Source organism: Nannobrachium achirus (genome assembly GCF_963921795.1).
Source record: "Nannobrachium achirus genome assembly, chromosome: 22".
Lineage (NCBI taxonomy): Eukaryota > Metazoa > Chordata > Actinopteri > Myctophiformes > Myctophidae > Nannobrachium > Nannobrachium achirus.
This window is the reverse complement of record NC_137829.1, coordinates 34,421,052-34,448,856: the sequence shown is the minus strand read 5'-3', so window position 1 is coordinate 34,448,856 and position 27,805 is coordinate 34,421,052. Positions and strand designations below refer to the sequence as shown.

The 27,805-nt window shown below is 42.5% G+C and overlaps 1 protein-coding gene across 1 annotated transcript in view; it reads left to right on the top strand.

Moving 5' to 3' along the window:
- LOC308307915 (caveolae-associated protein 2-like) overlaps window positions 1-22,414 on the top strand; it is a 32,606-nt gene extending 10,192 nt beyond the window's left edge. Inside the window, exon 3 of the mRNA XM_080753246.1 lies at window positions 18,811-22,414. Coding sequence (XP_080609372.1) covers window positions 18,811-19,740 — 930 coding nt within the window. The 3' untranslated portion in view covers window positions 19,741-22,414. The remainder of the gene's footprint in view (window positions 1-18,810) is intronic.
- Window positions 22,415-27,805: the final 5,391 nt, after the last annotated feature.

Genomic DNA, 27,805 nt, shown 5'->3' with positions numbered 1-27,805 from the left:
TATTTCTTCCACACACAGGTTGAAGCAGGCCGCTGGCTGTAGGCCACAGCTAGGGGAGAGAGAGAGAGAGAGAGAGAGAGAGAGAGAGAGAGAGAGAGAGAGAGAAACCTCCAGCAGGTGTTGTGTTCCATTGGGGCTGGGCTCACTGACGTAGCTCAAGGCAATGTGATATCGCTTTAATGCGAGGGCACATGTGCACACACACACACACACACACACACACACACACACACACACACACACACACACACACACACACACACACTTGTAGCTACTGTAGGATTCTTGGGGTCCGCATCAGTGTGCCGACGGGCCGGTATTCCGACACTAAAACTAACCCTAACCCTAAACCTAACCTCAGTAACCGTGCCGTGACGAGTAACTAAGCTGCCGATGCTAGTCGGAACAGCGGCCCGTCGGCATATTGAGCGGACCCCGCACTCTTGCACACTGTGCTTTGCTTTGGCCCTGACCCATATAAATGCACCCGTATGATACATGTTGTGCTATTTCTCAGGGTTAGAACTGCTGGTTTTACTGTTTAGCACCTGAAGCTGGCAAATTGCTATTTGATGAGCAGATTATTATCTATTATTATCATTATTTCCCCGCTCAGAATTTCGAAAATGCCCAAGGCTAATACTGATCATCACATGAGTTTCATCATTCACAAAATATTTGATGACAAACATTTTTGGTTATTTTCCCATTCATGTTGGATCCCAGACATAGGTCCCTGAAAGGTGTTGTTGTGGCAGGTAAGACTGTCTCTCTGCTAGTAAAATGGCTGCAGTGCCCAGGGGACATGCTTGTTGGAGCCCGACCAGATTTGTTTACAACATGGCTTCTCGCTTTGTTGTTGTCGTTTTGCCTTTGGGTCCCAGTGCTTAGACGAGCCTCACAGTTTTCCAAGCCAGAGAGAATGAATGTGTGGAGGGGAGAGAGAGAGAGAGAGAGAGAGAGAGAGGGAGAGAGGGAGGCTCAATATGTTTTTCCCCCTCAAATTACTGTACTGCAGTGGTGTAAAGTATCTACTTTTACTTAAGTACAACTTTGAGGTATTTGTACTTTACATGAGTATCTTTCCAATACTTTTACTTCTACTCCACTACATCTCGGGTCCAAATATAGTACTTTTACTCCACTGCAATTATTTGAAAACTTTAGTTACTAGTTACTTTGCAGACATAAATCATATTATAAAACATACATAAACCACTTTAGCCCTATTTCATACCTAGGCTGTTTGAAAATAGCCAATCTACAAGCTCACAACGCATCGCGATGCGACGCGTTGTGAGCTTGTAGATCTGTTATTTTCAAACATTTAGTACCTTTAATTTTGGTATGTTAAGTATACATTTTGATGCCAATACTTTCATACTTTTAATCAAGTACATTTTTTATTCTGGATTTTTACTTGTAACAGAGTACATCTACAGTGCAGTATCGATACTTGTACTTAAGTACATAATGTGAGTACTTTTCCCACCTCTGCTGTACTGCATAGAATGAAGAGAGGACAACAGGAAACAAAAATAAAACCCCTACATACAGTACATGAGCCATGGTTTACCAAGAATTTAGATGCGAGAACGGCAGTGTTTTTTTTGTGTGATACGTCACCAGTCAACACATGGGACAATGTCTGTTGCTTGGGATTTCCTGCAGCGATGCAGAGAGCGTTGACGCGCATAGCATCATGTGTTGATCTCTCCTAGTGATAAATACACGCAGATAAAGTTGAAAACAGTGGTGATTTCCTTTAAGGACCTATAGAATTTAGGTTGTGGAAGCCTCTGTCTGTGTGATTTGGTCAAAACAAGATCTGAATAGGCAAACAAAGATTTGGTAATGTGTGATATTGATTGGTTGCATGTCTGGTTATGTTGTGTTTTTGTTGTGAGTCTGTCTGGAGTCTGGACCCCTGGAAGAATGGCAGTTAAGCTAACAGGGATCCAATTAAAGAATAAAGAATGACCTTAGGGGGAAAAAGAGAAGAGACAAATTGAAAACTGTTTACAATGCAAAAGATATGAGGAGGCAGACTGATTGAGAGACATTTATGAGACTGTGTATGTGTTAGTTTTAGCACTTGCTCTCTTTTCCTGTCAACCGCATTCAGGTTTGACAAGTCTGTCTTTGGCTGTCGAACGGTGTCTGTGGCCAAATCCGCTCCGTTGCCAGTGGCTTCCTCAGATTCCTGCTGTAGAACTATGGGTTTAATGGGATTGCTGTGGTTTCTGTTGGGTCCTTCCAACCTTTTTCCATACCGGCACAAAATGCTTGCTCAGAGCTGTTGTTAAGAGAATGGTTTTAGGCCAGGACAAACAACCACCATGGAAAGTGAGAGGAGAGAGAGGAGTAACATGGAGGTGATTTGGGCAAGTTTACAGTGTTAAATATTCTTAATTTAACTCAGAGCAGAGGTCCATTTGGTTCCACGTGTACTCTCTGATCTACTGTACAGACCCGTAAGGGTCCATTTGGATCCTATCAATTACTTATCTTGGGACCCACCCCTGGAGTTGAATTAACGCTATGTGTTTTACTGTGTATTGTCTTTGTTTTTGCAAGGTGGCGTTTTGTTTTAATGACCAAATCCTTTCAAAGCTGCTTAGCATGCAAATTATCCTATTGTTTGAGAGTAACAACCAGGACTGAGCAAGCCTCCATGAAGCCGAAAGAACATTTTGTGTTTGTGTTTTAATGGCAAATACATTTTGTTTTATCTACTGTAGTCCCCCCCCCCATAACAGTTTACAGTTTACAGTTTAGGCATTTAGCAGACGCTTTTAATCCAAAGCGACTTACAATAAGCAGATAAAACATCACAATAATAAACAAGATAATATGTCAGTACATCAACAGCAATATAACAAATGCAAATGGATATCTATCTAGAAAAAAACACAATATAATCAAAGTTCTAAAAACCTAAAAAAAAAACAAACGAATGCTAACTAGCTTCAATAGGTCACCAGCACTTTCGCCTATAACATATTCGCCTACACGCATTTGGTCCTTTCGCCTGGCATTTTCGCCTTGGAGGAGAGTCTTTTCACCTACCTGTCTGAGCCATTTCGCCTACCCTTAATTCTGCTGTCAGACTGTCCATGTTTGCAAATTATCTCTTTGTCATTTAAATATTATAGTGACTGTGACAGTGGTGTCAAGTGAATCTAACAGTTTATTTGACATTTATTATTTACATCACATTTTATTCCTAAAAAATGGCAAAATAGTTTTTTATGCCTGTTGACAGGCAAGGTTGATTCTATAGGGTGTGCCAAATGTAGTTCTAAGAGCGGCCATTTCTTGGGTAAACACAGCCTTACACAGGTGTTCTGATTGGAGTAAAGCATTAGTTCTATGCAATCAAACAATTGAAACACCTGTGTTTTTACCCAAGAAATGGCCGCTAAGGACTACAATGACGTAGGCGCTGGCACACACTATAGGCTATTTAGGTGTAGCATATATCTTATATAGACCTATATAGGCTAATAGCCTACATATATATTTTGGATAGCCTAATGTTAAAACAATATAGGCCTACAATACTGTTCAATACTGCACCAAAGAATGTATAGTATCGGGACATGGATTAATTATTTGGGCGCACCTGATTCCAATAGCTCTGTATTTATGTGATTACTATGGAGTGCATAGGATAGCCGTGTGTAGGTTTGACATGTAACACCACTGTCACAGTCACTATAATATTTAAATGACAAAGAGATAATATGAAAACATGGACAGTCTTACAGCAGAATTGAGGGTAGGCGAAATGGCTCAGACAGGTAGGTGAAAAGACTCTCCTCCAAGGCGAAAATGCCAGGCGAAAGGACCAAATGCGTGTAGGCGAATATGTTATAGGCGAATATGCCTGACACCCTTCAATATGGTCATTGATTTTCTGTAGTGCTAAGAGTTTAGGTGGAGTCTGAAAAGGTGAGTCTTCAGTCCATGGCGAAAGCTAGCGAGTGAGTCCGTTGTTCTAACAACACAGCATACACATTATTGTTAGAGAGTTACTGGTTGGCTTTGCAGAGCTTTTCAATTTGTCTAATTTCAATCCCATTTATATGCCCTGTCAAAGATGAGTGTGCATGGCATGCATGCAATACATAAACAAGAGTAATCCACCTTGTATTGGTATTTTAGAAATGGAATTGCAACTATTCAATGAAGCTGCCAAAATGCATAAAGCTGTCAGCTTCCAAGATGAATGTCTTTCAGTCCTCCCTGCCTATCCCACAGTCCCTCCTGTCTGAGCTGTCTACAGCACGGCGCACATTGACGCGTGGACATTTTGCACTTTGAGACCCAGCTGAAATAGGTGAAACAACTAGAGACTTTTCTGGGACCCCCCCCCCCCCCCCCCCCCCCCCCCCCCACACACACACACACAACACACACACACACACACACACACACACACACACACACACACACACACACACACACACACACACACACACACACACACACACACACACACACACACACACACACACACACACACACACACACACACAGTATTACATTACAGATGCAGGTGGTAACTTATCTTGGGACAACTGTATCTAATTGGCAGAGTAGAGACGTGCTTGTCTCCTGCCAAAGAAAGTCAAGGTCCTGTTACTCACCACAGAACCAGAGAAAACAACGGTCCTCCCTTTATGGCCTCTGTCCACCTCCCTCTTCCTTTGTTCCACCTTGACCTCTCAAACCCCATCGTTCACTCAAACCCTTTTGCCAAGGCCTAAAACGTCCATGGAAGGGAAAACAATAGCAATTTTTTGTTTTGTAACTCGCTGTATTTTATGTGATAAAACCCAACTCTGACCTTCTGCAGTGAGGCAACATGGGGACAATTGAAAGTACCGTTGGTGAAACAATGGTGCTGATATAGCAGCCTACAGCAGTGGTTCCCAATCTGTTTTGCCCGTGCGTGACCCAAAAGAGAAATTAGACGTTTGCCCGGGACCCACACTAGTGAAAATAGCGGCTTCGTGCCGCGTTGTGAGCTTGTAGATCTGCTATTTTCACTACTTCTTAAAAACATGCTTTAGAATGTTTGTTCAGTAGCAGGGTTCTCCCTGTCACTCCAGCTCTTTAGTAAACAGAAAATACTTTTCCAGCTGAATTATAATAACTAGAAGCTGGGCCGCGGCCGAGCGTCTAGTCGGGGACCGGCCTACTCAGTAACGATGTAAATAGGGAATGAATGCCCCGCCCTTGAATGCAAACCCCATTATACCTGTTGTCATAGGACCCGTTTTGACCATCTGTTTGCCTGTGTCCATTTATGCCCATATATGGAGATATCTGTCTTTCTGTGTACATTTCATGCCCATATATGGAGATCTCTATCTGCCTGACGGGCGGCCGAGTGTCTAGTCGGGGACCGGCCTACTCGGGAAGGATGTAAATAGGGAATAAATGCCCCGCCCTTTAATGCAAACCCCATTATACATGTTGTCTGCGTCCATTTTATGCCCATATATGGAGATCTCTGCAGACACAGTTCCGGTTCCGGAAAACCCTGATGTCAGACATCACCTCTGCATACAGAGAATCCGAAACCTTTCGTTCCGGTTCCGGAAAATCGCGTATCGGGTCGGGTCGAGGCCGGGCACTGCACTACCTGCTGCGATGGGTAACACGCGTGCCGAAGTCTCGTGTTGTCTCATGTGGTGTAGGTGATGCCTTTTATGCCGGTACCGGAAAACCCTGATGTCAGCTCCGCATACTATTTGCACAGGAATGATGTCAGAATGAGTCAGGAGAAGTGATGTCACAATGAGTCAGCGCCGGTTCCTCCGGAACAGCCTGATGTCAACAATCAGCTACGCATACGGAGATTCCGAACCTTTCGCACTGGTTCCGGAAAACCGCGTATCGGATCGAGGCCGGGCACTGCACTCCGCGCCGCAGCGGGAAACGCGTGTGACGAATCTGAAGCCGATGGGACGAACGGTTCTCGAGATACGCGGATTACATACACACACACGCATGCTCAACGGCTAATCATTAAAGCTGCACTATGTAACTTTCCTGCTCTACCCGGATTTGAAGCCGGGTCTCCAGCTAAGGTAAATCTCGATAGTCCGAGGTCCCATTAGTCAGAGTAAGGTTAGGTTTAGGGTTAGCATTCATTCACCAAGTTAGCATTCACCAGCGTCGGTAGGTTAGCATTCACCAGCGTCGGCAGGTTAGCAAAGAAGTCGAGCATACAGTATATACATAGAATAAGCAGCAGTGTTCAATCAAGTGTGCAGGATGAGGATGACGTCAAGCATATATAGAATAACAGACTATCAGCCCTATACTTCTTTTTGATCCTACAGTATGCTCATGTTTTTAGTTTTTGTTTTTTGTCCATGTCCTCGTTTAGTGCCCCTAAATCTATAGGATCAATTTTGTCCATGCTTGTCAAACAGGAACTGCCAGAGCTTCTACAGTGTGTTGTGTTCAGAGAGTTGGCATGATGTTCAGATGTTGGCATTGAGTTGGGCATTGTGTTTTGTTGTTGCGTAATGGTTGCAAAGCCAGTAAACATGCCTTGTTTGTAGTCAGCCAGCTCTAAGGGAATGACCGTGGGAATGAATTCCCTGACTTGTGATCCTTTTTGCCTGATATTGGTCATGACATAAACTTACGTTTGGTCAATTATGCTATCTGACTTTGATATTAGCAGTTTGTGACAGCAAACAATATTCAATGTTCGTATTTATTAACATCAATGCATTGCAACGATGACTTGAGAAATTCAAGCGCTCTAGAGTTGATTGTCACAAAAACATGACCAGTTATTGTCATCATGTACATTTGGTGTGTGTGTGTGTCTGTTCATGTGTGTGTAGTCTGTGTACAGTATATGAGACATTCAGACAGAGAGAGGGAGACACACAGGTTTGCGTGTGACGTATATTCACACGTGTGCATCCATGCATCCTTGTTGGAAATGCATGTGAGTGCACTCCGTCCCGAGTACGTACGTATCCCCCTGCTTACATAATGAGCTCTGTGCATTAACCATTTCCCATGACGCACCCCTATCAGCCGGAGGGAAGAGGAATCTCATTTCCTTTAACTTTACTTCCTTCCCTGGGCCATAGACGTTGTCCATGCTGTGTGTGTGTGTGTGTGTGTGTGTGTGTGTGTGTGTGTGTGTGTGTGTGTGTGTGTGTGTGTGTGTGTGTGTGTGTGTGTGTGTGTGTGTGTACATGTGTGTGTACATGCACACTATCTGTGGGAGGACCCGTTGTCTTCGGTGAGGATAGGTAGACTATTGTGGTAATTTGAGGATTTTTTTCTGGCCCTTAGCTGCTTTTTTCACAGGGCTGTATTAAGATGGGGGGTTAGGGTTAAAATTAGGCTTTAGTTTAAGGTGAGGGTAAAAGGTTACATATTTGCACATAGTGGTGTGAGTTTAGCAGTTGGCAGTTGAAGGAATGTGGGAAATTGGTCTAATGTCCTCCTGAGTATAGTTAGGGCTGTCACGATTATGACATCTTACATGACTAATGACTAAATTATTAATTTGTCACTCAAATAATTGCGATTTTACGATTTAATTGTGTTTTTGTCGTTGATAATTACATTTCTGTTTGGCTTGTAGGCTTTGAAGTGGCAGATATGACACATAACCTAAATATATAAAGAAATTATTTACATATTTGACAACTTTATACTTTAAAAAGAACATTGATTGTGGATATAGCCGATCTACAAGCTCACAATGCGTGGCATCGCAACGCGTTGTGAGCTTGTAGATCTGCTATTTCCATTATTTTTGAAAATGGTTGAAAATCTATGAAAATTTTTCAACATGAAAATGATTATGATGTCAATGTAAAAATATGCGATTATGTCAAATAATTGCGATTAGACAATTATGTTATAATTGTGACAAGTATAGTGTGTGTGTGTGTGTGTGTGTGTGTGTGTGTGTGTGTGTGTGTGTGTGTGTGTGTGTGTGTGTGTGTGTGTGTGTGTGTGTGTGTGTGTGGGCGGGGGGTAAATCTAACGAAAGCAATTTACAGGGAACAGGTATCTGAACAACTCTAATTCTGGGCCAGGGGCAAACAATATTGTCAAGAAATCAGCAAATCTACAAGTTCACAATGTGTTGAGGTTTGATGCGTTGCGAGCTTGTAGATCAGCTATTTGAATTAATGAACTTTATTGTCATTGTTGCATAAAAACAAGTTTAAGAACAACGAAATTGGAGCTATTGTCTTTGGCGAAGATGTTTAGTGTAGAGCGAAGACAGCTGTGGGGCCTAGCATATAGCCCTGGGGGACTCCACTCAACCAAGTGTAGGGTTAGCTGGTGAGTTCTCTGTCTCTGTTTTACTGTACATTTCTAACTCGCCCACATACAAAAGAGTGTGTGTGTGTGTGTGTGTGTGTGTGTGTGTGTGTGTGTGTGTGTGTGTGTGTGTGTCTGTGTGTGAGTGTGTTGACGTGGACTTTAAGTGCAGGCTCCTGGAGACACCTGACGCACTGAACCAACACACCTGCACCAACCACACCGGTTGGGATTAACAGAATCACCATCCGTCTTTTGAAGCGCAATGAACACAAACGCCTGTTCTCCACGCTCGCGCGCAGCGCACACACACACACACACACACACACACACACACACACACACACACACACACACACACACACACAGAGACGCACACAAATGCAAACACTGAAGTCCAAACAAATCTGCAAAGCCTTTGCAATTTTATTCAGATATAAGTGTGTACACAGTACACACTGCTTGCTTTTATATAGCCTACTGCGTGCGTGCGTGTCCATGAAGCATTTGTACTTTTACGAGCTTTCAGTGATTGTGAGTTGTGAGTTTTGGGTGTGGGAGATTTATATCATGGAGTAATGGAAAATGTAGAGTGGATCTATCTGCTGTGGAGATGTAAGAAGATATGATATAAGACATACAGATATGATATGGACGACATATAAGGTGATGAATGTATGGAGATAATGCAATAGCAAGGAATGAAAAGAGAACATTCCACTCATGGAACTCATGCACCTGTCCACCCGCACACACACGCACGCGTGCACGCACGCGCGCACGCACGCATGCACGCACGCACGCACACACACACATGAGAGAGAGAGAGAGAGAGAGAGAGAGAGAGAGAGAATATTGGTCATTGGTGGTATAGGATATCACTAGTATACATTCTCTCACTCCCACACACACACACACACACACACACACACACACACACACACACACACACACACACACACACACACACACACACACACACACACACACACACACACACACACACACACACACACACAGTAAAGGATACAGTACACAGAGAAACCGACAGAAGCAGTAAGGTATCATTACAAATGTGTACACACACAGAGAGACTGCCCCACCCAGATCTCTCTGCATTCATTTGAATAGAGCGTAACAGTCAGTCTCCTAACTATAACAAGTTCCCGGGATTGACTGGAGAAGCAGAGAAACAAAGGATTTCTGTAGTTTCACTTGAGTGGGTCTTAAATGCAAACCAACACACGACACGACAGCACCTCTCAGGCTGTGTTTATAAACTCACTCGATATATCTCCACAGAGTTTTGAGGCCCTTACTACAGCCACTTCATCCGAACATTCACCAAAATAGCAGATCTACTAGCTCAAAACACGTTGCAAGCTTGTAGATCTGATGTAGATTTGGTGAAAAGGAGGAAAATGAAAGGGCCCAAGGATCAAGCCCTGTAGGCAGTCATCAGGTTAATGCAGTGGTTCTCAACCTTTTTCAGACCCCCAAAATAATCATATTTTAACTGGGAATCCCCTCATCTTGACAAGCACTAAGAGTTGAGGCATTACATTTTATATAAAACAGTTCTATTGTGAAAATAGCAGATCTACATGCTCACAACGCGTCGCGTTGCGAGGCGTTGTGAGCATGTAGATCGGCTATTTTCACAATTTCTGCCTCTAATATATATATTAGAGGGAGAAATATATTTGACAATTTGGCCAATGTCTAATCTGTCATTTTAGAGGTATTAAAGTCCTTGAATTGTTACTTTAGAAATGTGCAGATACCCTCTTTACACTTAAACTTTGTTTACTGTTGAGTGACAAAACAATGTCGCACATTAAGTTGCTCATCTGGGGACACCCCAAAATAATTTGGGGACCCCCCTGGGGGTCACGACCCACAGGTTGAGAACCACTGGGTTAATGTGGTTGAAATTTAAGTTGCACTGTACATACAGTATGACTACTTGGAGCAGTAGATGCACAAACATCCACCAATATGGTAGAGCAGGGGTCTTCAACGTTTTTAGGCCAAGGATCCCTTAGTTGACAGAGAGAAGCAAGGACCCCTACAACCTTTTTCATAGATTCCATGTAGTTTCATTGTTTGACAGCACAATCATCAGAGTATTTTTGATTCATGTAAATTTGTGTTTTCAGATATTTAACCACCTGAACCGTCAATATAAACTTGACCTTTCAGACTGTACTAAGTCTGCTCTTTTTCCCCTCTACACCAAACCTCTTTTCTGAAAATAGCCAGTGTGAGTTTGTTGTTCGGCTATTTTCGGCCAAAGTTATCAGAATATGGGAGTATTATGGGTTCAAGTGGTTAATATAAAAAAAGGAGAAAACTCCTGTAGTAAAACCTGTAGTAACTCTGAGGACCCCCTAGGGGTCCTGGACCCCCTGTTGAAGATTACATTATCTACCACTTAACTGTGGTAGATAATTTAATTTTCTGTGAAGATTAGACACATTTTATTAATAACTTTTAAGGCGCGCCTGGGGCTAATTCATCTATACTGTAAATCTATTTGTTGTAAACACCATCAGGTGAAAGATGACATAGAAGTCTCTATCATGGTCCCAACACTATGTCATCATGACCTGCCTGATTACTTCAGATTACATCTGATGAAATCAGTCAAGAGTAGACTGTTTCTTCTTTTAAATATATATACCGGTACTTGTTCAGGCTTGCCTACTGTTCTCACCATGTGTGGCTGGGTGTTGTTGTAATACAGTCCTGTCTGATAGTATGTTTGTTAAGCAGACAATTCAGAAACTTAGTAGGAGGGGGAGGGGGGGGGGAGATGAGAGAGAGAGAGAGAGAGAGAGAGAGAGAGAGAGAGAGAGAGAGAGAGAGAGAGAGAGAGAGAGAGAGAGAGAGAGAGAGAGAGGAATCTGTGATGTTGACAGCTTGAGAATATTGCTTGATTTACACTCGGTTGCACACGCCTGAGAGAGGTTCTTCCTTATGTAACTGATTTATGTAATTGTACTCGTGTGTATGTGGTGTTACAGTATATGTGGGTTTTACTGTATGTGTGATTAAGCCAAAAAGGGAGGTTTCTGGCCAAGACCCTGCATTAAAGTTCTATTCCAGTGGTTCTTCTGAAACATTTTAATTTAATTGACCTCCATAGTTCTCAGTGTACAGATTGGCTCCATTTGGACCCATTTGTACACTCTCAGGGGCCTTTTCCACCGGCAAAGAACCGGTTCCAGAACCAGTGCCGGTTCAACTTTCTTGGAACCTTGGTTCGTTCTTGCGAACCGGCTTGCGTTTCCACCAGATTGAACCATGACTGAACCAGAGGAACCAAGGATTTTATGGTTCCCGGTCGGAACAAACTTTTACGGTTTCGGAACCAACCCCGGTTCTCGGTGGAAAAGCTCACCTCTGGTTCATCCCATGGGCGGGAGAAAGAACCCGAACCGGTTCTTTGCCGGTGGAAAAGGCCCCTCAGAGTTGTTACAGACCTTTAAGGGTCCATCTGGAACCCCCTTAAGGAACCAGAGGGTTCATGGACTCCACTATATTCTGTAGGTTTCTCTACACATATAAGAGTGTACAAATGTCCATTTGGTTAGATTTGTACACTCTCTGAGATAGTTGAACACTCAGGATTTTACAGTGTGCTCCAGTTTTTAGTGGGAGGCCCAGGGCCGTACATGTCGCCGTAAATTAACTTTGTTTTCTGCCCAACGTAATGTCCATCCAAACTTCTCTTAATTAATATTCATTTATTTCTTTCTCTCTAGTTTCTGTTCCCTCTATCCCGTCTAATGTTTTTGTAAACACTGGGTAATCTCACATGGGTGAATTCACATACACATACAGCACACACGCACACGCACACACAGCTCCTACTAATGAGTCTTTGTATTGAGGACACATTCATTAACGTGAATTCCCAAAAGGAACTGAACCACAGTGTGAGGTCTAACAGTCAGAACACCCCACCAAACATCGTCAAAATGTATTTACAAAATACTTCTTTGAAAGTTTGACTTCATATTAATAATCTCTTTAGTGTAAAGTAGAGGAAGACAGAGAGATGGGGGTAATGGCATTGTGTTGGTGCTGCACTGTTTTTGATAGTGCAGTACCAGATTTAACCTCCTAGGCACCCTTACAAATACTTAACCCTTCTTGTGCCGATCCCGAACAAGTTCGGCTTTTTTTCAATACAAAACAATATTTTCTTTGCTATTTTACTTACCCTGAGCTGCTTGTAGAGACGTGGGTGGTCCTGGCTCGTCCTACGCTTTCCAACGAGCCATTCTACGTGGTCCGACGATTTATTCCATTGAAAATGGCCAGATGCAAAGTTTAGAGCCCCCCAATTTTTACTCCATTTATGCTGTCGGCGGCGCGACGTATTCCGGGGGGGTGCCGATCCCGAACTAGTCCGGCTTTTTTAATAAAATGAATTAATTGATCTGAGGCCTCGCCGAAGCCTCCGTCTAAATTTTCATCCAGGCCGCCAGACCGTGCTCTGTTTACACAGCCCGTGAGAGGGTAACGCCGCCGAATCGCGCCGCCGAATCCAATACATTCTCACATCTTTAGAGGTCATTTTCTCTGAACTGTGTTCCTATGGAAGGGAAAACGTTTTTTTTGGCGGCTAAATAGCCCCAAATCGGGCTTCTAAAATGAGTGTTAGCCTATAGCCATCTTGTAGCGCTCTTCATGCGGGTCACTTTCATTCCACTAGTCAACGTGAATTGAAAACTGACTGCTGCGTGGGTCTGTAACAGCAGTGGTCTGTGGGGTAATGTCTGGCACTTTGGCGCCCTCTTGTGGCCTTGGCACAAAGGGTCATGACATCAAAAAAAATTAAATATTTTTTTGTGGTTTCCTGACCTCAATTACACCCAAAAAAATGAACATTCAACATTCAGTGGTTTTTCTGTAATCTGTAGTTTTTTGAATAATAAGCCTCAGAGGCCCTATTTACTTTATAATACGACAATAACAGCCGACCTAAAAGCTTGCAATGCACGCTATGAGCTTGGGTAGAATGTTTTAAGATTTGTTTAACTGTTTGGAAATCTTTTAACTTTTTTTTTACAGAAATGAAAACTTTCACCTAGAATGACATGCCCAAAATTTGGACCCCAGGCTGAATGTGGATAAGTTGTCTTTTTTTCTTTTTCTTTTTTAGCTCACAAAGGTTGGCAGATAATTAGCCACGCTAAATGAAACAGGTTCTGGGACATTCAGACAATTACCGGAAAGTAATACAAAGTCAATTTAGAATAGCTCTTTGTGGCTGAAAAAAAGAAAGAAAAAAGAAACAGTCACACTATCCAAAGTGGCCCCTGATAGACTTAACCCTATCTGTTTGGTGCTCCATGCAATGCAAAGAAATTAGACTTAATGTTTGGCCTAGGCGTCTCTCTCTCTCTCTATCTCTCTCTCTCTCTTGTTCTCGCACGCACGCACACACGCACTCACGCCCACACACACACACACACACACACACACACACACACACACACACACACACACACACACACACACACACACACACACACACACACACACACACACACACACACACACACACACACACACACACACACACACGCTCTCAGTCACATGAGCACACACGTATACATACAAAGACAAATTTATATCCAGCTTTCACTCAAGCAAGGGCAACATGTTTTCTGCCTGTCCACCAAAGTGTCAGATCCAAATGGAACTTCAACAGTTAATGACCTTTACTTCCATTGTCCATTCACGACTCACACAAAAACCCACACATTTTCTCAGGTTGCCCTGGTGCCTCCACCACCGAATGTGCCGTTAGAAAATAACCTTTAAAAAGAGATATAACCTGAATATATGACAATAGATTTTGAACTGTAATCTCTGTGGATGTGGTGTAATGTCTGATTGTGTAGTGTCTGATTTCGGCAAATACATTACACAATACAAATTCTCACTTTTAATTTACTGTGACTTTGAGTTGAATTAGCACTCAGGATTTTACCTTACAGCTGATCAGGCGAGCGAGGGCCGGCTGAAACTATAGCCGTGTCCCCCAAGGTTCTGTGTCTGTCTTTTAAGATTTAGAGTTGCTCCTTTCCATACAAACACCCCTGTGTGTCACATGTCACCTGAGGCAGTGGGCGCGGGGGGCCCCTGGGGTCCTTTAGAGTTTCCAGGGAGTCTCCAACAAAACGAGGAACAGTTTAAGCACTATTTTAAAGTTTAAAGCCCTATTTTATTCTTTCTACTGTACCAGCTATTTGTGTAAATTTTTCTGCTTATAATGACATGGCAAAACTGTGCACACCAGGTTGAAAGAGGTTACTTTCACCGATTTTGCTGGCCAACTTAGCCCAAGGAAAGACTACTCAGATCATAGGTTTCACTCTTTCCACTGTTATCTACACACCTTCAGAATAGACAGTTGAGAAATTCTGTACTAAATCGGATGAGGGTTTCGGCCCAAAAGGCTATCTTACCGTACTTATTTGGTCCCTCAAATGATGGTCCAGCTGTTATTTTTTCAAAAGATGCAATATATTAAATGTTGGCTCGATCTGTCCTTCCCCACCAGGGCTTCAGACAAGAGCGAGTGGTTAAATTGTTAATCCGCTTATTTATCTTGCTCAAAAGTCATTTCTTTTGCTACACATCTGCCGCAGATAATGCCTTTATTCAGTAAACATTGTTTACTCCCACCCAGCGCCACCATTATTGTCTTAAGCCGCGAAATCTCGGCAAGAGTCGAGATTTCAATGTGTCAGATGCTATTAAAAAAAAAAAAATCATTTCTTATTAACTTAAAAATATCTGATATATATCCAGGAGGTATATTCATCCTAGCAGTTCTAAAGTTACTGCCTTATTGTGTTTCTCATTCAGATCAACTACGCACACTGTGTGAAAATACCTAATTGTAACAGCATTACCAAACATTTAGCTCCACACACAGAGCTTTGTTCTTAACCAGCGAGAACACACTGACAGATTTACTAGCAGTTACCAGGAGATACCGCACAGGCCTGGCTCACACCTGAGCCATGAATCATGCCGGCGTGGTTCAGATCAAGGTGATCTGGGTGTCAGGTATCTGGATGTTAGTTGAAAACAACAGGGCCTGCCTGGCCGCCTGGCTCTTCCACACAGCATGAAATGATAGGGGTGTTCACATAAGCTGTTATGACGGGCTGTGGTGTGAACTTTTATGATTCAGATCTGCATAAAATAGTAACTAGTACTGTAGTAATACTTAATCTCCACCTCTGTAAGGTACCAGGTGGGTGGAGTTACACACTTAAACCCGTACGGTTCAAGTGGTTGACATGGTAAAACCCTGTTGACCGGGGTACCCCAGTGCTCTATACTAGAACCTCAGGGGTCTTCAACGTTTTCAGGCCAAGGACCCCTTAGTTGAGAGAGAGATGAAGCAGGGAGCCCCACAACCTTTTCAGAGATTCCATATAGTTTCATCGTTTGACAGCACAATCATCAGTGTATTTTGGATTCATGTCAATTTGTGTTTTCAGATATTTAACGACTTGAGCCGCCATTACCTAATAAACTTGACCTTTCTCTCTGTACTTAGTCTGCTCTTTTTCCCCTCTACACCAAACCTCTTTGCCAAAAATAGCCGATCTACAAGCTGCTACAGTTCTCAGAATATGGACACTAGGGTTCAAGTGGTTACTTTAAATAGGATTGGAAGATTTGGAGGACCCCTTGTAGTAACTCTGAGGAACCCCGGCCCCTAGTGGTCCCGGACCCCCTGTTGAAGACCCTTGCTCTAGCACTTCCCTCACACAAAATCTCTTCCCCCGAAAAGAGCCGATATGCAATCTCTGCCGAATGTTTTCCCCAGAATAGCGACGATAGTGTTCAAGAGGTTAACCCTAAATTATAGGTCTTAGTTGTACGACAGTGTTGCTCACTGACAATAACTGAAACAAAAAAAAAAGAAAACTGAAGGAACGAGTGACACTAAGATTTTAATCACAGCTACAGTACATACATTATATGTATAGTTTTTTTATATACTATAGAATTTTTGTTTGTTTGTTTAATTATACTGTATCTGTCCGCCGTCACCAGTGCTAGATAATATCATTGTGACACATTTCTTGACTGTCTTTTAGTAATATTGACAAGAAGAATAAAACACATTATTATTGAACCAAAAGATGGAATATTCCCTTTGTCTGACAGAAAAGCTTAGAACTGGTAAGCTATTTTAGATGGTGAAGACAAGATTTGCTTTGTGAGTGGAGACAAAATGTTGAACGATTGCTGTTCTTTCCAGTTAAGGATTGCCATTGGTATTGAGTGAGTAATTGACAGGGGGCAGGATTTTTTGCTGGCCTTCTGGTTGGTCCAGTCTTTAAGTATGCGTTGAGCAATTAGTTACGCAGTCCTCCAGTAACTTGTGACATGCTGTCACTTCAAGCATTTTTCCTAAGTTCTACAGCTGCTATTCATTCTGTCGAGGGCACCGTGAACTCCTACAGTGAGGCAAGCTCACTCTGACAACACATTTGCGCAACACACACGTTATTAAGACAAGGCAAGACTAGAACACACTCACATAAATTGCCCCTAATTAGAAATGGACCTGTTTTGAAAGTAAAAAACTAAAGTAAGTAAGCCTTGCCGGGCCATGTGGCCCATAGGGCAGGAGCCCATCTTCTGTTTCTGTAGCGTGAGGCAGCTTGATGTGCAAGTACACCCCCTTGACATGATGCTAGTATGTCGCAGGGACTTACCCTTGACGGGCAGGTGTAACTGATAAAAAATAAGTAATATTTTGGGTGAACTACTCCTTTTCAGCTGAAATGACTCTTTCAATGGTGTTCACCGGCACCAGTACACCTCTCATGTGTAAGCTGAAAGCTGTGTGTGTACGTGTGCATGCATGAGTGCGTCCGCAAGACTCCGCATACCGATGCTCAAACGCCCAACTGACAGACTTAAACCATCCAGATCTCTCCACCCACCCATACACATTAGTAGAAGGCCCCCTTCTTTCTTGGTATTTACCAAGTGAAACATCTTATCACACATCAGAGGATTTAGCTCCAAGCCTTCAAAGCCATATGTTAACCACTGGCATCCAGTCACACTTCATCGTTACTGTTACTTAATCAAGCTTATTCATGTCTGTGTGGTCCTATGTAGAGGTCCTCAGCTACTGTACAGTAATAACTCATGGCCTGATTGTTTTCCAGTTAAAGCTAATGCAAAGGTGCCAAGCAACACTGTATTAACCACTTTCAACCTGGCATCCCAGGTTTGGGAATGGCATACATCCTATTTAAAATAATAATAATAATCTCTGAAAATACAGAAAATAGTCTATCTACAAGCTTATATGTTGTGAACTTGTAGATCACCTATTTTCAATGAGCGACACCATTGCACGACAAAGTATAAAATAGGTTTGATTGTTCTTTTCCTTGATTTGGGGCAAAATGAGCAAAGACCCTATCGTGATTACAAATCAATACACATTATCTGCAGTTACTCTGAGGAAAATCAGAGTCATGTCTGTACGGTGTGAGTGCCCTAGTCACGCTTGTCTCGTATAATTTGCCATCCCTACAGTTATCCTTCATTTAAATCTAAAAAGAAAGGAAGCAGTCTAAATTAAAAAAACAGACTTCACTTTCCAACCCATATTTGACAATCCTGTATTCCCTAGACTTTACTGTTAAATTATTTTCCTCATTTTCTGTATAGAAACATTGGATCTATCAGGGTAATAAATAAAGGTTGAGGTGAGTATGGCTCCTAGCCTCACCTAAATCACTGGATTTCAAAGGGAAGATTGTGATCTATGTTTGTTTCAATAGGCCTTCTTGCGGGAAGGGTGCTATTCAAATCATTTCCCTCCTATTGCTGATCATCTCTCACAAACACACTCTATATAATAAGGCCATGTATGTGTTCCTGGTTGCAAGGATGGAGGCAAAGAAAAACAGGAGGGGGAGCATTTGCCTCCTGTTGGGAAACAGGTGAATTCCTTAGAATTCTCTAGCAAAACACAGCGGAGACATGTGGAGACGGGTCTCTCTGAGCCCTCCACTGGCAATCCAGTTCAAAATGTCAGAATCTATTACAGGTGAACTTTGACATGCATTTACGATGGCTAAAGCATGTGGTAGAAGCATCCATTAGAATGTTTATGAGGAATGTGTGAGTGGAAGTACACCTGAAATTTGATGACGCAATAATCGCAGAAGAATGCAGTGAAAGACTTGTAAAGTTGCCCTCCTCCTTTATAGACCTAAACTTGTCTATGCTGGCCATCGTCAATTCAAAGGGCAACAAACCCTGCAACTGTCGCAAAGTGTTAAACCGGTCTCACGCGTCAATGCTCCATATTTCTTGCTGACCTAAAACTAGGGTCAAGTGGTCATGTTCTCTTCACATGACCATGTCCACAAGACCACAGTCTTAACCCAGCTATCTCTCTTTTCTCTCTCCCTGCAGGAAGACAATGAGATCCCGTCCAGTGTCTTTGTTAAAGACTCTCTCAAGTCGCCCCAGCCTGGCCAGATGGATGCGGAAGCCTTCCAGCCTGCTCCTTCTGTCACTGGTTCTTCCAATGGAAACCGATGCCAGGACGAGGCTCTCCAGACGATTAGCCTCTCTTCCGATGAGGATGATGCCATAATGGGGAACCACGAAGAGGAAGAGTTTCTGGAGGCCGATGCCTCGTTTGGCCTCGCCACTGCCTTGCCTACTGAGAGATCCCGGGCTGACAAGTTCAAGCGTTCCAGCCTGAAGAAGGTGGACAGCCTGAAGAAAGCCTTCTCGCGCCAGAGCATCGAGAAGAAGATGAACAAGATTGGCACCAAGATCGTGCCGCTCGACCGCCGTGAGAAAATCAAGAAGAGCCTCACCCCGAACCATCCCAAGAGCCCAACATCGAAGAGCTCCTCCTTCAAGGTGTCTCCCATGACCTTCAATGTCAAGAAGGTGAGAGACGGTGAAGTCCCCATGCAGGATGGGGGCTCGCCCGGGGACGTAGCCCATGTGGAGATACCTCCTCTGGGCAGCTTGGATGGAGAGCTCCCTGTAGAAGAGAATGGAGAGCTCCCCCTAGCGGAGGTGCATTCCCAGGAAGGTCTGGTCGAGGACGGAGGGGAGATGCCAAGTTCTTCCACTCTGGGGAGCGTGAAGGCTGAGCTGACGATCAACGGAGAAGTGGAAAGTGTCGAGTATGACCTGAATGGCGATCGACACGCTGGCCTGGCAGTCCCAGAGCAAGATGAAGAAGAGGAGGAGGAGGAGGAAGAAGATGAGGAAGAGGAGGTGGTGGTGGAAGCAGCAGCAGAGAAACACCCTGATAGCCCCGTTAAAGTTGTGACAGAGCCTCCGATTTCCACAGCAACCATTGCTGTGGAGCAATTGGCTTAATCTTAAATTAGATGATTTCATTGAGCATAATGTTACCCATTTTCCTTGTTTGTCCACTGTGTTTTGTATATTGAACTCCCCACTGCACAACACGTCCTTCCATTCTAAGCAATCTTTATAAATCTCCTATTCTTAAATTAAATGGTCTTAGGTAGTCCTGCATAAGTGTCTCTGTCACCGTTTTAAACTTCTCTGATATCTTATATAACCTACATACTGTATAGGCAACAGGTTGACTCTTCAAACCTGGCCAGAGGACCATACACAAATCACTAGTGCCTATTATCCAATGCAGGTGCTCCTTAGAACCTCTACCGGGGCTGCCCAAAGAAAGCAACAATGTGCCAAGGTGCCATAATTCACTTTCAGCATCAAGAGCAGCCCATCTTAAGGATGTTGTGCCAACAGTCTTACTCCTGCAATATTTATCAGGACCTATTTGTCTTGCTGACAAATAGCTTCTTTGTTCTTTGTGCCTTTGTGAAAAATGGTAAATCTTAGATGAAGGTAGTACTGCGCTGTCCTCGGCTTGTGGATGCACTGTGTTGCCAGGATGTCTGAGACTTGGTATGGGGAGATTTCTACTCAAAATGTTCACTTTTATTAGTATTGGTGTAATAATTCTACCCTTGCTGAGTTCAAATAATTGTCAAGGATTATTTGCAGATGTCTCTGACATCAGTGCAAATTCTTTTACAGATGAAAAGAGTCATTCAGGTTTGAGTTAAGCTGTAGCTTTCCTTTCTCCAGAGTAAACATTGTCGCATGGTAGTCTCGCGTAGCCAGACGATGGGATATTGCGGAGGTCTCCAATCGTCTGGCTACACAAGATAGTCGCAGGGAAACTATGTTTATGCACAGGGATTACTTCTAATGAAGTAGTGGCAAGTAAGCAGCAGTAACATGAACAACTGTTAGATTATGTTTTAGTCATGAATGCTTGCGGAGGCAACACCATGGACAAGATGACTCCATGCACATGCATGCTCCTGTACACACCAACGCCTTTGACTTAAACAAGCTGGTAGTCCTGGAGGGATGGATTCCTACAGTAAGCCTTATGGAGATAAGAGTGATAATAATATATGTCTTTTCAGGAACTGCTCGTACCTATCACTGAGTGAGAAGTAACACTCATCTCAGCTATGCACAACTCCCGTGAGGGTTGCCTCTGGCTACTGTTTTAATAAGGTTTGATACTTGCCAGATGACACGCTCAAATATTCAACTTGAGGAATGGAAGAAGACCTTGATAGAATCAACTACATAGTTTTTCCAATCCTGTCTGTGAGTTTCCTTTAAGTGCCTTCCAGATTACGTCATTCTTCGTAAAATCATAAACATGCCTGTGCCCTTAGTCATGATAATAACATGCCATGACTCCCTAAATGAAACTATTAAGCAAACGATACTACGTGCCTGTGTTGCATTCAAATACAAGACAGGTGGAAGAAATGGAGTACGACAGCAGTCCTGGGTTTGACAAATGGCTCCGGCATGTCCCAGTTTTCTTGTTCTCTCTTGAGGCACCTGGAGGAGAACAGGAGGCTCCCAGGAGCCACAGGTGTTTCATCCTGGCAGAGGCTTCTGGGCATAGCCTCCAGAGTGGGGCGGAAGTGGCAGTGGCAAGTCTGTATCGACAGGAATGTAGAGTGAATGGATTTGGTGCTTGGGTTTAAGATGGGTTTTAGCAGAAAGGGGGAGGAAAGGGGAGGTTTTTGAAATAGTACTAGAAGATGGAAACGGTGAGAGGTTTAAGGGGGTATTGCATGGACTTTTTTCAAATGGCTGGCACTTATGAATGGGCAACTTACATGTTATCGAAGCCATTGTTTTGACTGCAGTTATAAGCTTAGTGATGTCCCACTTTGAAACCGCCTAAACCTAATAATGTCAGAATTATTTAAGAGGAAGACCTGTTAGTCATTATAGAGGTCTGGGTAACAAAGAAATTATAATATGATGCATATGATGAAATTAAATATATTCTGCAGTGCAGTAGGGTATATAAGGGGATGGCATTTCTTGCAATGTGCTGCAATGGTTTACTTTGTAAGGTGGAGTTAAACAGTCCAATGTGTCCAGTAGACTAGCGAGAGAATACATTCTGAACAGTAGAGCTATATGTTTATACTTTATGAAATTACAAGCTTGTTAACTTTTGTGTGTGTTTTATGCTTAGTTGTGGAGGGAATAAATCACAGTAGCCTACTTACACTACTAATAGTGTCAAATGTGTACATTTTATGCAGAGGTTCATTTAACTGGTTGTGAGGTATTCTCTGTTATTCATGAAAATATTTGAACTTTTCTTCTTCTTTTTTTGTCTTTTGTTTATAAACTAGATTTGTGAATGCAGGCTGATGTCTCACTCTCAAAGTCCCCCTTCATTGTTTTTAAATCTGTTCACTTCAGATTATTCAGATTATTCACAGGGAGCCATGTTGTGCCTGAATGCTCAGTCTCCACACATCCACAATATGGCCGGGGAGTTGAGTAGCAACACTAGAGTACATTTTATGGTCTATATTGAATTCTATATGTATACGTTATAGCTTATTTAGATCTGTAAATCACTTAAGCCAAAGAAGCTTTTACTCTATAGCAGAAGACTCCTTCGGTAGTCACTGTAATGTTTACCCTAATAATGTATGCCTTACTGTCTCTGTCATCATGTAGGCCTAATTAACATACTGACCCAAACTTTTGAAGAGTTTAGCGTCATAAATGCTTCAATAAAGATTTTGTAACAACAGTTTGGAATTTGTCCTGTGTCATTTGTATGAGTCCCCCTGTGTGATATTATAGAATCATTTTATTTTTTGTCACACCTGAGATTCGAACCTGGGATGTCCACGTTTAGCCTAACTAACCTTAACCCATTAAGACTTGGACATTATTTTATGCTTTAACTATTAAAAAATAGATATACAGCCACGCTGCGAGCTTGTAGAGCTGCTATTTTTGAAAATGTGTGCAAGTCTTTGAATATTTTGACCCGATTCTATAAATGTCTTATAAATCCTTCAAAATCAGTGCTTCTCAAACGTTTTCATGTCAAGGACCCTCGAAAGTATTTGACCACGGACCCCCATCTCAACATATGTTGTTCCACGGACCCCCCCAGAAGCAAATATTTGAGTTTGCTATGAAAAATATCTATTCAAAGATTTGCAAATATTGTCAAGATTAAATGGCAGATCTACAAGCTGCTATTTTGTAATAGTTAAAGCATAAAATAATGGTTAGTGTTCCAGTTCACCCCCCCAAAAAATCTTGTTTTTCGCATTGTCACATTTACAGTAGAAAACTCAGCCGGTCATCAAATTATTGCTGGCTTTTAGGGGATTCTCACTTTACCAGTTTCCTTCATATGCTCACATATTAAACTTGCATCATTTAAGAGATAATAGCCACACTATTTGTGAAGATGTTGCTCAACATTTCCAATGCAAATTATTTAGGTGTCATAGCTGCAATTAAAAGCAATATTGCGGCTGCATTAATGTCGTTTAATTCAAGTATAAATATTAAATCATGTTATAGCGCTGTTAGCAGCATACTTTCTTTGGCTCCAACACAGAGAAAGTAGGCCTATCTTGCATCAGCAGGGCTGCCAACTTTCAGGAAAACCTAAGAGTGAGATTTTTCTTTTTTTGCGAGGGGGGGGGGGGGGCTTTGGTGCCGCAAAAGAAAAAAAAATGATATAGGCCTATATATGTTCAACAAATATTACAATAATTTAGGTTATTATTATAATTTTATCGACCCTTGGAGTCACTATTACACCAACCAGGTAGCCTACAGTATGTTGCACTGGGTGGGTGTTATTTAATTCTCCAAATCTAACCCTCAATAATGAATATGTAATTTTGAGGCAGAAACGTAGTTAATAGCCTATACTGTGGATCATTTTGGTGGGGGGTCTGTGGGTCCTCCCCCAGAAAAAAATTAAAAGAGTAGATGTTATTTCCTGTATTCTGTTGCATTTTACAGGGAGTTTGATACTTTTATCTGGCTTTACTGGATGAGAAAATTATGGATAAATGTTTACATTAACCTGCAAGTAACACGTCTTTTGCTTGAAGAGCTGTTCTTTTTGCACATGCATCCATCCAAAAGTCCCTCCTCATTTAAACTGCCTGCTAGTAGTAGCCTAAGCAATGGGCATTTTGGATGTGTCGAATTAAATGTTGTAGATCCTCCTGTCGCCTGTCGATCTTAGAGAATGATGTGCGCAGGAACGTGCACGCAGCGTTCCTCACACCAGACGCTCACGCACACACAGCGACGCATCTAATCATTAGGGCTACTTCAGAATCAGATCAGTATTTTAAGCCCTTTGTTGCTCAAATCGCGGCCGAAGTGGATGTCTCAGTGACACTTGAGTTGACGCAGTTTTCCACTTTGTGACGGCTGGTGATTTGACGGCGTGAGAAATACCATGTGTGGCGTGAGAGCGTGAGAAGAGGGTCAGTTGCGTGAGTCTCACGCTCATTGCGTGAGGGTTGGCAGCTCTGTGCATCAGCTTAAACTTTCATTGCTTGTGATGGATAGAAGTAGAATAAAAGTAGGCTATTATTTGCAAATTCTACATGTCCTCAAAACTAAAAATATAAACACTAATTACACACTGTGTTGTTGTCATGGGAAACTACAACTAAAATTTGTCTTTTGACCTTCAAGTGGAGCTATTCTGCTTACATTCACCCCAAGATTCGCAGGCGGGGGACGAGGCTGCATTCACCCTCTTTGACCTCCCCCATCGGGAACAAATGTGACACTAGACCCGATTCGAACCCTGGTCTCGTGCATGGGAAACCACAAACATCCATGTGTTGGGGCTTCTGACCATATATAGACCGTAAAATATAGCTTCAGAGTTCAGACTGAGCTACTTTGCTGCACAATCCAATGACAATAATGGCTTTCGTGGGTGTTTGTCTCCCCCTAGTGTCTGTATTTAGACTACAAAGCCATAGCGGTACAAAAATGTTCCGCTACCATTGCTGTCGATTATAAACGGGCATATTGTATTAGGTTGACAATAGATACACGTACAGGCATGGAAATGGAATCGTACAAACCTGTTAGCAAATACTCATACATGTCGGATTTGTTTATTGTCGAACTATAAATCGGACGTATGCTACGATATATGGCATCAGTCACGGTGGCCGAGAGGTTAAGGCGTTGGACTCGAAATCCAATGGGGTTTCCCCGCACAGGTTCGAATCCTGTTCGTGACGATGTTTTTTCTTTTGCTGTTTATGATTAGGCTATGACATGGCGACTGGACTGCAATATATACAGAAATACCTCCATACTGCTTCCTAACAACATCCACGCAGGTCCTAACACTTAACAGTTCCTAACACGTCCTCTTAGTAACATCGATCTGGCTAGGTTTAATTGTTGCTTGTTGAGATCGCCTGCAGTTTGAGTGAAGAAAAAAGCACATGTTTAAATCTGTGCATGCCTGTGTTTTTTTTCTCACTCAAACTACAGGCGATCAGATCTCAACAAGAAACAATTAAACCGACGTACGCACGTACCCTTCCTCCGCTCTTTTCCCACCACGAATTGTCTCGTTTAGAGTCGGACCTGTAGGCATTGACCGTTAGGAACTGTTAGGAACGATGTTGCAAGTGTTCGACCCACGTTAGGATGTTTAGAAGCGTACTTAGGATTGATTGATTTTAGTATTTATAAGGAAAAGGTACAGTTTCATGACAGTAGCCTACAGTTCACTTTAGCCATAAATGATAACTCCTGTAGATTTTCGAAGACGCTGAGAGAAAACGTCTTCAAAATAAAATTACTCTACAGGAGTTATCATTTGTGGCTACAGTTAACTGGCACCGCACAACTAAGGTCAACTAAAAGGAAACTCAGGTAAACCTTGCGGCTTATTTCCATTGAGATCCTTCTTTGGTTTGCAATCCAATCGCCGTGTCATAATCATGAACAGCAAAATAATGACAAAACATCTTCACGAACAGGATTCGAACCTATGCGAGGAAACCCCATTGCGTTTTGAGTCCAAATTGTCCAACGCCTCTGTTAGTTCTACATCTGTTGCCAGTTAATGTTCGATAAAATTAACATTATTGGAGTTTGGGAAGTCAAATATCAATTACATTTGCAAATCTACAATGGTCTCTCTCAAGGTCTGACTGTGTGTTATATTAGGAAATGAAGTACCCCTCGCACTCACATATTTTTGAATTGGCTCAGTGGATTATTAATCCATCCTGTTGTTACTATGCCCCCATTAGCTCTGGTCCATCGCGTCACCGCCTTGACAGCCCATCCAAACAGAAGAGTCCTGGCTATCTGCCACTCACTTTGCCACTCGATTTGCCATTCACATTTATGCATGCACGCATACATGGGTTGCATGTGTAATCCTAAACGGCCATGTTGAGGACCAACACAGGTGTTTCAATTTATTGGTCTGATTAGTTCTACGCCAATCAGAACACCTGTGTTGGTCCTCATCATGGTTCGTTCTGGTGGCACAATTATGTCAAATCGACCGGCTTCATCGGTACTCGTCTGTCTGGGTGCATGTTGTTAAGAGATAGCCTATGTAATATAATAGGCCTAATTTAATTTATTTATATTAATTTAGTGAATACATTTTCTCCATTGACTTGAATGGGAAAATGCAAAACTTAATCCTCTTCGTCCCAAGTGGGACATAAGGCTTCAACGATCTGCCTCCATCGGGATCGGGACCTGTCTTGTGCTGCATGTTGTGCCTCGCCCCATGTCAGATACAGAGATATCCATATATGGGCATGAAAGGGACAAATGGTAAAATGGAATATATTTCCATGCAACACATTTTAGTTCTAGCCCAGCTTGCTTTTTAATGTTCTGGATAAACTTTTAGCCAATAGGAAGCAGCATTCTCTGTGACGTCACCATTATCCACCTGTTTCCGCGAGAATTTACCTTCTTAACTCTATGGAATTTACTGTAGCATTATCTGTGGGACACTTCCGGAGAACAGCAGACATACAAGCTCCTGTCGTGTCGCAGAATCGCAGATGCAACCGTTGTGAGTTTGCAGATCACACTCGGCTGCCACACACCTTCTGCGCAATGCATAATGTTGGAAAGTTGTGGATTAGAGTAAGGATTGGTCAAGCTTCCCTTGACAATCTGGCTATCCAGACAATAAGTAGGCAACCACACTTGCAATTTCCAATTGCATCTTTAGTTGTTGTTGTGCTTATGCCTTGTAGGCATAATGAATACACAAGGCCTAATTAAATTAATACACAGAGTGACTGGTCTAACTAATAACTTATCTGGCCAACTTTCAGTTATCATTTATTGCCAGTTTATTTCAGCTCCAAGTCAACGCCACAGCAACCAGTTCAGTCAATCTGTCCTAGCCAGGATTCGAAACCACTGCGACCCCGCTCCCCTCCCAGGCAGTCCGTGTTGTACTCGAAATCCAATGGTGTTCCCCGCAGAGGTTCGAATCCTGGCTGTTTGTGACAATGTGTTTTTTTTTTCTACTCCACTATTAGGCCTACATCTCAGAGGAAAATATTCTACTTTTAGTTTAACTCCACTACAATAATATGAAAGCTTTAGTTACTAGTTAGGTCTTCTTACTTTGATAATTAGTCTACAATGTGAAATTGGATATTTCTGCACAATGAGTGCAGTCCTTTTACTTTTGTACTTTTTGTACTAGTATATTTTGATAACAATACTTTTGTACAGTGCAGTTGATACTTTTACTCAAGTGAAAAATGTGAGTGGCATGATTCTCTTTCTCTCTCTCTCTCTCTCTCTCTCTCTCTCTCTCTCTCTCTCTCATGAACATTTCATCCAATCAGAGAGAAGCAGAGAGCCAAGAGCTTTTGGAACAAACCAATGTTCTTATCGAACCTCTCCTCCTCACATCTGCAGCCAAACCCACTTGCACATATCACGGCCGAGTCGACGTTCACTTGAAGATTTGTGAAGTACACGTTCTCACACATGTCACACGGTCTAGACACAGTTTATTGAAAAAACGACTAGTATCTGGTCCGCCAAAGTA